A 10,843-nucleotide genomic window follows, 5' to 3' on the forward strand; every position below is an offset into this window, starting at 1 on the left:
CAGGAGTCCATGGAAACATAATTCTGCACAATGACCCACTAATGGTTGCAGTTTTTAAAGCTACCGAAAAACAAAGAATTAGGGTTTGGAAAAAGTGAGATGTCTCCTCTGTCTGTGTGTTTTAAGGTAGTAATAACTTGAGAAGTATATATATTTTTTTCCTGCTCCTTTGGTTCAAGAATTGGTAGCTTCAGCAAAGAGTTAAGATGGTTTTCTCCTTGAAAATTCTATAGTATTGCTTCCTCTCATCCGGGTGTTTGAGAGGCTCAGAATCAGGCTGGGGAGCACTCTGTGCCTTTTCTTATCCTCCATAGCTGATGTGAGTTTTAACTATCGGGGATTCTGCATTAAATATCCAAGTAATTACATGAAAGGGATTAGAAAAATTCTAGATAGTTACACTTGGAATATGTTCCTCCAAGAGGAAACTGCTTGTTCAAGTTATGACAGATTTTACTGCAGGCAATCAAAGTTTGCAAGTTACATTACAAAAGGATATTTAGTTATATTTAGTGTGAATTTGTAAATAACCGAATAGATTTAACTGTCATTTCTGTTACTTTATTTCCTATTACCCATAATTCTTTTGCTGTGTATTTTGGCAGGACTCATACCACAAATTTTTTGTAAGTCTAAAATGAAGAATAATTATTTTTACTGACTTTTTGATATTATTTGCATCATTTTGAACACTAATATCTTTATCCCTTAAATTTATTTTCTTTTTGAAATGCTGGCAAAAGTGCCAGAAATGCATTAAAAAAAAAAAAAAAAAAAAAAGAAAAGAGAAAGATGCCCTGTATGTAGAAGGTAATAAAGGTGATTTAGTACTGGAGACCACTTTTGATTATTAGTAATAGTTATCCCATATAGATACCTTTTGTATTTCAGTGGTCCCAGTTTTTATCATATAAAGCAGTAATAATGCATCTTCCCAAAAACTTCAACAGGACTAAAACTTGTTATAAAAAATAGTCTTTAAGATTACAGGGTATTCTCTTGGTTTGCTTTTATTAAACAGAATGATTTGGTTGAAAATAACTTGGGTCTGATAGGAAGCTCAGGAAAAAATCCTAGAAAAGAGACACAACTTCCAGAATGTCAAATTAGAAAACAGGGACCTGTTTGTAATTTTCTCTCTACTGACTGGTACAGCTCACTCACACACAGAGTGTAGGGATATCGGGAAATCTCTACCACTGTTTAAGGGAATCAGATCAGTTTATTAGCCTTGGTGTATGTTTGGGTTGTTTTGGGTTTTTTTTAATTCTTGCTGGTTTGATCTTCATTTTTATTATATTTTCATTGCACGTCATCTTTGTATTTATCTTTGATGACAGTTCTAATCAGAAATCTGAGAAGTACCTTGTAAAAGAAGTCAGGTACTGGCCATGTTTTTCTGGGTATGATTGAAGGTGGAAAAGCTGTGAGGAAAAAGTGTCTGAAGATCATTCTGGTACCATTCACCTTGAAGCTTTCTAAATGTTTTAAGCTGTTTTTTAAAGTGTACATAGTCATCTAAAGAGAAGTGTGGATGATATGTGTGCTCTGTGAGGTAAGATAAAATATAGAAATATTTATTGCTGTGTGACATATAAGGCTGTATGGTCAGTGGTGTATAACTGGGCCACATAAAACATTCAAAGTTTGTGTATTTATTGATTTCATGTGGCTGTGGTGGCCATCCTCAGGGAAACGGAGATATTTACTGTGGGCTGTTGGTCCCAGGTGTTCATTAAAGATGGGTAACGGTAGGTTTTAGCACTGAATTTATCTAGAAATAGGAAATACATTCTGATTGACTTTTATGGGGCAGTGACTGTACCTTGCCAGTAGTGGAAACCCTAGATATGATGGCATTTGACTCTGCACCGGTGTCTTTCATAGGGCTATAAATGACTGCAGTCCTGTTACCTCTTCAAGAGTCACTGCTCAGTATTTGTCATATTGGAGCTAAAGATAGCAAGATCATTTAAACAGGGTGAAGTGCCTTGTTCTTTAATCGTGTTCTGCAAACACGTGTAATTGGTCTTGCAAAAATTTGTTCCTGAAGAGGCCTTAAAAAGTCAAGCCTTCCCCTGCTACATTTGAGAGTGTTTCTTACAGGCTCGGCTGTATTTGCCCTAGAATACATACTGTGCTGCTTTGATACTGACAAAAGTGGCAGCAGTTCTTATTTTCAGGTGGCCCTTCTGCTTTTCATTAGGAATGATCAGTGCTGCTCAAAGCTTTTCAGCCGTACTGAGAAAATTGGATTTTCTTTCTCCAGAAATGAGCAGAACTGTGACACTTTTCCATTGCTAAGGGGACGGGCCGGGGTAGATGGGCTGTAGCAAAAGGCAGAACTTCTGCCCAGCTCCCACTGTGGGCTGAGCTGCTCTCTCACAGATCCTGTGATGGGGGCAGCAGCCTGGATTCAGGATTTAAGTATAGGTGATGGGGTTTTAGCCTCTTTTGCTCTGCTAAAAGTATTTGTAAGTCAGATCCTACTAGAGGAAGGATTTGTGAATTCCTATGTTGGATTTTTGTGGTTGTATGGAAGGGTTCTGTGTTGCTGCTTGGACATTTCAAGGTGGCTCTCTTTCTTTATTTATTTGTTTTTTCCTTTGTAAAGCACCTCTTTTTCTCTTGGCTACTGAAATTCAACAGGGTAAAAAGCCTGTGAGGAAGAGATGTTCTTCTTCCCTTCAAATGTCATCAGAATCACGTAATTCTCCCACATCTGAGAAACTGCCCTTCTTGTGGTGGGTCTGTGCTGCCACACACCACCTGAGTGGTGCATGTCCGACATCTGACTGGTCAAAGCTCTGAGCATCAAGTGGAATCTCCAGATGCAGGCAGAAGCTGCCTCCAGTGAGATCAGCAGCTGCAGTAAGGAGAGTATTGAACCAGGGAACTCCCCCATAGTCATCAGAAAAAAAAAAAAAATTACTGGGATACTAAGTGAGGCAAGAAATTCTGGCAGTGTTGAGAGGCAAAGGGTGCAGAGCTAGCTTGAACTTCAGAGCTTGTAGTTTGATGGAGTCAAGAGCTAGATTTTCCACAAAGTGTTACCAGAACTCAAGAACTGGAAAGTGTGAAGATCCTTAGGACTCTGAATGAAGACACACAGTTCATCATCCTCTTGGTACTTGGGGATTATGATACACAGAAGTCTGGTCTGACTCCCTCTACTCAGCTTGGGTCTGGCAGGACTGAAACTGAGCTGGAGCTCCTAAGTCCAGCTCATGCCAGAGCCAGTCTTCTGCTCAGTATCCGTGGACTGTTTTTCCATTATTTGCTGTATTCTAGGTAGTAGACACTGAGTTTTCTATGTAGAAAGATAAATTGGGTGTATTTATTATGGACATGCATAAGTGAATATATATAAAAATCTAAAATATATGTCACACAGAATAGGTATATATATACAAAATGTATTTTCTCTGTAAAGTTAACTACTCAAAATCTAGGTAGTACGGAGATGTATTCTGCAAGAGCAACTTGATTTTTGATAGGAAGACATAATGAGAGCTTTGCAGAAACCCTTTGTTACACATTTCAGTATCGTAAAGTTATTGGTTATTGGGTGAATCTGAATTATAAGGTGAATAAGGCTATTGACTGTAGGATCTCATTTTAGGTGGTGAAGGTAGGTAGTGAATTGGGTAAACGCAACAGGAAAAGCAATACAGAAAATTGCTTCTATCTGTTCCACATAATAGTTCCTAGATGGTCCTGTGTAAATAAATTAAATTAGGCTTTTCGCATCTTTTCTGTCAGCTCATCAGTTCTTTCTGTTCTTCACTATGAAACATCAGGGCTTCCACTGTTCCATTTCCCAGGTGCTGAGTATTCACAGCATACAGGCTCTCACATAATTAGTTGCCTAGCTTTTCTAGGGTTCCTAAACCTTTTAAGTACTTAAGAATTTTTCAGTGGAACTTGACTATAAGTCTTCAAAAGTGTGTATGTGTTTCCTTATATGTTTCTCAACAAATTGGAGTGATCTCACAAAACTCAGAGAGGTGATCTTCTGTTTCAATTCTGGCTCATCTATTTCTTCACCAGGCACTTCTCAAGCAGCTGCTTTGATTTTCTCAGTTTTACCAGAAGGCAAGCCAGTGCAGAGTTAGGGAAAGTTCAGAAATCAAGAAATGCTTTGAAGGAGTACCTGATTCCATTTCCACTGAAGGATTTTTTTAATGCTGTATAGCAAATACAATAGGACACATGCATCTGAACAATAAAGATAAGACAGCAAATCACTATTTCTTTTTATCTGTTGAATGCCATCCATCTTATGTAATTTAAGACTATGCTATCTTGCGTTTAAACGCAGGAGGACAGATTTCAAGATGCTTGTGTGTATTTTGGTACTTATTAAATGGCAGCAGCTTAGCTCTTGCAAGAGTTCCAAACTTACCATTCTGCTAAACACTGCATATTCACTGAGTAAGAAATGGGTTGTGTCTCTTCAGATGGTAAATGAAGGATAAAGGGTAAAAGTGAGGGGAATTCTCTGCAATTATTAATGACTGCCCTGGACTATGGATTAAATTACGTTCCCTTAGTAAGCAAAGGGGCATAACAAAGTTTAGAATCTCAGCTACATCTTATGACGTAGTTGGATGAATTTTCGATACTAGTCTGATGATGTAAGAGTTGCTGATGTGGTTTGAGACATTATAGGCTTTTTATCCTTTCGGACTCTGGGGGACCCCACCATCCCTTCAGCAGAGGCAGCAGGAACACCCAGGTTACCTATTCCAGTGCAGAGTGGTGACAGACAGGGAAACAGGCTGTTTCCCTCAACCAGGTGAGGCAGACGCACCAGCACTGCTCTGCTGCCTTGCCTGGCAGGCAGGGGGGACGGATGGGAGGGATGAAGGTGTAATAGGTGGCTTAAGGAGGGTATCATCTTCAGCTGCTGCAGGTGTCAGCTGCGTCTTTTGTCTGTCCACAGTCCAGTCTTACTCCAGTGATTTGACTCAAAGCAGTATTACTAAGATAATATGAAGGAGAAAATCAGGTTTAAGTTAAGAAGGTACCATCTTGCTTCTCTTAGGTCTGGTTTGAGTGCTAAAAAATCATAATTGGTTTTTCTCTCAGTCCTAGTTGCTTCTGTGAAAAAACCTGTGTAATAGTATTCTGGAAATAGGCCCAATGTTTTCTTCTCTCTTATCTTCTCTATGGCAAATATGTAAATTTAAAACCTGATGGAACACTTAGTTTCATGTCTGAAGAAAGGTTTATGAATGTGAGGATGGAAAAAAGAAACCAGCAGGCATTTCAATTTTGTAAAACAATTTGGCAAGGATCCGCTCACAAGGAGGTGCAAAGTAACAAATTCCTTCACAGCTATATGATCTGTTGTGCTGTCCAAGTTGATTATGAAGCAGAACTCTGATAGTATTGCCTGAAACTTAATTGTGATTTTTAATTTGTCCCTTCAACTTGTTTATCTGGCATAATGATGTGAATGCTGCAAGGGAGAGATATACATTCTGTGTTATTTAATATGTGTTTTTATGTAACAGTACTTCTGTCTGTATGCAGTACTTGAAGCGGGCTACATTTCCTGAAATTTGGAATTAATTTACTGGCCCTTTGGTCTTGTCTCATTTGTTGCTATTCAGAGAGTTCTGTGTATATTGACCAAAGGTAAATTTACTCTTGAAAGGTAGAGTGTTGCGTCGTTATCCCAAGCAGGAGATACAAAATACCTGTTCAGGGAGAAGGAGGATGTAATGTTGAAGGGCGGGTTTGATGTCCATCCTGTTCTTACACTCGGAGATTGCAAACAGAGAAAATAGTGTTGGATTCCTCATTTTTGTAGTGTGAAAGTATTCCTGGCATATTTCCTGGAGGGAAGGAAAATTCAGAGGAGGAAGATTTTTGTAGAACTCTGAAAGGTCTGAAGGGAACAAGATATGTGACAAATAGCTAGAATGTGAAATACACTTTTTTTTCCAAATGTAAAATTTTAAGATCGTCCAAATGTCTCATTCCTATTGGGTCTGTACTGTTTGCAAATAGTTTTTTTTTTCTTTTTTAACTTTTAAGAATGTTGCCATTTTTTAAAATATAATTATTGTTGTTGTTTTTGTTTTTAAACTGTAGGTATGAGAAGGTGCCAGTAATTCTGGTTGGTAATAAAGTGGACCTGGAAAGTGAGAGAGAAGTGTCATTGAGTGAAGGCAGAGCCTTAGCTGAAGAATGGGGCTGCCCCTTTATGGAGACCTCTGCTAAAAGTAAAACAATGGTGGATGAGCTCTTTGCGGAAATTGTTAGACAAATGAACTATGCAGCACAGCCAGACAAAGATGATCCATGCTGTTCTGCATGTAATATACAATAGCATTAAAAATGACCTAACCTGGACTTAATTTGCAGAAATTTTGTAAGGTGGTAAAACTGTCTACTTCACTTCCTGGTTTGTGGGTCACTTGAAATACATCTGTAGTGAAGTAGCAACATTAACTCAGAGCTGAGCATTGGAAGTCAATCACTGACTCTGAATATAATTGGGTTAAATGACCACATCTCACCCGTTTTTTCCCTTTGAGCACCTGCAATTTTATGGCACAGTCAGTTGATCTACAGGGTCGTTCCAGTCAAACATATGTGTGTTGTCATGTCAGACAGCAACAACAGCAACTATTTCCGAAGAGGACAGAAACCTTTTGGAAATGGGAGACGGAAGCAGTGGAGAGGTTATCTCTGAAGACCTTTTCACGACAAGCATAAGTATGAAGAGGAGAGCCAAGTCTTTTGGTGTCTGATTACCACGCTTCAGAATGGGCACTATCACATGTGGCTGAGTTTGTTCAGTCAGTTATGTTGATTTCACCAGAACTTCTGACAGTGTTGGAGGAAAAGGCTACCAGAGACCCATATAGTTTGGATTCTTTTCAAAATCAATGCTATTATTTCTACACTTTATCCCACATCTTGAAATAGAAAACATTGAATCAGTGTGTGAAATGAGAGGCAAGATCTGGAAACAAGTGACGGGTGAAGAAACAGTCTGGCATTGGAATGTTTTAAATCTTTCATTTTGCTGCTCAAAAATGGAGGATCGCTTCAGGTTTTGGTCTACAAAAAGCCAAACAAACCCTCTGTTTACAAAGCAGGAAGCATCTTTATTTTCACTTTACTGAACCAGGAGGAAGCAACTGTGATGAAAAAAAAATTGCTGAGCCTTACTAACAAGGAACACTTTAATAGATTAACTAGTACCATCTTGTAAGGAAAATTAAGCCATGTTTCATCCATATGTTCCCTTCTGCAGAAACCTCGTGGGACAGTATGAACATCCTGCATTTTTAAGTTTGTTAAAGACAACAGTTTTTCTTGCCTTTAAGGGCTACATTCTCTGGTGTGATCCCGAACTAACCTTTGAAAATCCAGTTTGCTATTTGATAGCTTTAATGTTAAAAACTTAAATTGAATAACCATGTGAAATCATTTGGTTCAGAGGTGAAATAGTTACGGCTGTAATTCCTTAGGTGAGTGTGGAAATGGCTCTTTAATTGCCTGACACACTATTCAAAGGTTGCCCCAATTATTGGAGTGTTTAATGGTGGGAGCAAATATTTTATTTGGAAAGGATGCTCGAGCTCTGACTTGCTAGTTTCATAGCAGTGAAGTATTTATCATTTGCATGACTAATGGCACAGAAATACCTATTTCAAAGTCTTACAATCAAAGTATAGAAAAGTTTTCAATTGCAATGTTTAGATTTTAAATGCTGGAGAGATTGTCTTGAGCTGGATCTTTTATAGGTAAAATTGGCCATAAAAATACAGTCACTGAGCCTGTGGTCTAAATAACACCATGCGTTTATTAGTTTTTAAATCTTGTGCAGTAACAGTGTAGTTCCTTGTGTTTAAATGAGTGAAAATAGGGGTGCTGGGCTGTGTGTGTGTGTGTGTTGAGTGTGTATGTGTGTGTGTATATGGCCCTTAGAAATGCTGTAATTGGAGTTAGGTTCGAGAGTTTTGCCTCCATCTGCAGAACTTCCTAAAAGCGCTCTCATCTGCCACAAAGGACACTGGAGTAGAAAACACTTTGCAGATTTCCATACATAAATATCCTTAACATTTTGAATTATAGTTCACTGGATGTTAACTAAAGAAAATCATTCACAGAAGAGAACTGGCCAACTCTGCCCTTAATATTTCAAGACCTTTCCACAACCAGTGTGACAAAGGGCATTAGATGTCACAGAACATTAAGCCTTACTAGAACGTAAATGTAGCCCATTTCCCATCTACTTTGCAGACCTTTTGTTACTGTACTTCGTTCTCTTAGGGAGATAGGCACAGCATTTATTTCTGGCATCTGAATGCCCATTTTGGGTGCTCTGAATCGCCCTCCTAGAGGCACCTACCTCTTTCCATTGACTGTATAGCAAACTTAGGCTTTTAACTTTAGTCCGCCAAGTCACACAACTCACATGCCTAAACTAGATGGTATGAATGTTCTCTTACCACCCCCTGCCTGCCCGTTGTGTCAGCTGCCATGCTTAAACAAGGTGTGAGACGTTGGATTAGTAATATTTCAGGGTTTCAAATATCTAGATTGGGAAACGGTTAATGAAGCAGCACAATCCATCCGTAAAACAGCTTGTCAGTGTGAGATCCACTGCGTAAGCCCTCGAAAAAGAAAAACGACAAAAAGCAAACCCCAGAAAACAAACCAAAGCCAAATTTCAAACTGAGTTGGAAGTGCATGTTACGGGAGGTTATTTACAGAGATGCGAAAAATCTTACCTCACAGATTGTTCATCGACCAAGAAAATGGCATGAAGTAGAGTATGAACAGCCTGACATGAAGTTCATAATATAAAGCAGATGGGCTTTGAATATAGGAAAAATTGCACAGTAAATTTTTAACAAAAAATATTAAAGAAAATATCTCCCGGTTTTGTTTCTTCATTACACTCTTACATTTTCACAAGCATAGGCCATATGTAAGCTACCATGCAACTTGGCTGGGGGGGCAAAATGTAAGTGTTGTTTTTCATTGTATAGTTCTGAGGAAGTAGTTATGCACTATTTGTATTTCCACTAATGTGAAGATAGTGGAGCTTGAATCAATGACAGTTGCACTCGACAGATTTTTCAAGTTATAGGGGTAGCAGAAAGGGAGGTAGGTGAGCCACACAGCAGCTGCATGGCCACCCTGCAGGAATCACTGGTCTCGGGTCACTGTTTCATTTGTACCCTGATAGGATTACCAGTTATAGTATTTGAAAGTTTCTTATAACATGCCTTAAAATATTATGATTTGTTCCAAAGACCCACTTTTCCTTTGGCTGTTCTTGTAGAGCTTTGTACTTTTCTACAAAGACAGCGTTACTCCGGTTTTATTGGGTTGGTTTGTTTTTGTTTTTTTTTTAAAAATAAAGTTGCAACTTTTATTCTTTTAAGCTATGATAGTGAGAGCAACTGTTTCCTCTTTCCCTTAAAAATACACACAAAAAGGATTCAAAGTAAACAAACCACAATCAGATCAAGAGTATTAAATATAACTTGGATTTTGTTTGGGTTTTTTCTGTTGTGCCCATCCCCCTGCCCACCCCTTCAGAGCATCAAAAAAATAAATTTGGTGACATTCTCTGTTCTGATTCTAGCCTCTCCCTAACCCCAGTGCTACAGTTGCCATAACTTTTCTGTGGGAAAACTACTGGTATTTGCTTTCCTGTATAGAATGTTACCTAAAGATGTCAGCCATTTGGTTGGGGGGGGTTTTGTGCATGTTTGTTTTTAATTTTTTTTTCCTTCTTTTTTGCCAGTGTGCCATCAAAGCACTGGTTAGGCTTTAATTGTGAAACTCTGCAACAAAAGCAAATGTTTGACAACTGCAGGAGGCTTCTATCTGCATTGTTGTGCATCTGTTAATTCTTGATCAGGGTTTGAAGAAAGACTGAAGGGGGTTCTGGAGTCAGACTTAACACTGTTGATTTGGAGTTTCCTAGGGGTGAATTAATGTATTTCACAGTTAATTGTTGAGCTCTAATACAACTGGCAACTTAAAATGGGGCAACAGTTTGTTTTGTAACAATGTCAGTTGTTTAAACCTTGATGTTTCAAATAAAACAAGAATTGTACATAGAACTCAATGCAAACTCAGCAGTTGTATTTGGAGTTAAATTATTTTAACAAATAAATTTATTTAATGAAATCTTTCTTGCATTTTCTCTATTGTCCATTTTGATTTGATCAAAAACTTCATCCAGAGCTGAAATGGGTGCCCAGTAATTTGAAACAACAACTGTCAACTATATTCAGTTCAGCTAAGTATTTCCTGCCAAAATGCTCTTCTGGTACAAATTAAATAGCAATAAATAAAAATCAAATCTAATTTATTTTGGATGGATGGATGTTGTAGTCTAAGTTATGATCTCGATAAAGAACAATAGCAACAGAGGGAGTTTTTCTGTTCATTTTTCTTAGTGGGATACACACTGACAACAATCAGTAATACTCAGTGTTTGATAAGATACAGCTCTTGCTATGGCAAGAGAATAGTGCTTATTGTAAATATATAATAAAATGTTCTGTGTATAAAAAATAAAATGACCAAATAAAAACTTGTTCAATATATGATATAGTTAATACGCAGAACTACTTTTGTAGCACTGAGTCTGCAAAGAGTTAAAGAAGGATTGTTTGTTATATCAGCTGTTCAATTGATGAGTGTTTTGAAGGCTTTCAGCACCACACAAAAGGAGTTAGTGTTAAAAGAACTTCAAATACAATTAGTGTTGCAGAGATTTATAAATGAACAGTTGAGCTAATGCTAACAGGATTATTCTAGCTAATTGGCACTGATCAGCAGTTACATTTTAGTCATG

General features: G+C 38.0%; 1 protein-coding gene across 1 annotated transcript in view; it reads left to right on the forward strand.

The window, feature by feature from the left end:
* Window positions 1-10,170, forward strand: part of RAP2A (RAP2A, member of RAS oncogene family) — a 31,009-nt gene extending 20,839 nt beyond the window's left edge. The window contains exon 2 of the mRNA XM_066176376.1: window positions 6,103-10,170. Within this exon, the coding sequence (XP_066032473.1) occupies window positions 6,103-6,340 (238 nt within the window). The 3' untranslated portion in view covers window positions 6,341-10,170. The remainder of the gene's footprint in view (window positions 1-6,102) is intronic.
* The last annotated feature ends 673 nt before the right edge of the window (window positions 10,171-10,843 follow it).

Source organism: Chamaea fasciata, unplaced genomic scaffold, assembly GCF_029207755.1.
Source record: "Chamaea fasciata isolate MVZ Bird 193981 ecotype frontalis unplaced genomic scaffold, bChaFas1.0.hap1 SCAF_2, whole genome shotgun sequence".
Classification (NCBI taxonomy): domain Eukaryota; kingdom Metazoa; phylum Chordata; class Aves; order Passeriformes; family Sylviidae; genus Chamaea; species Chamaea fasciata.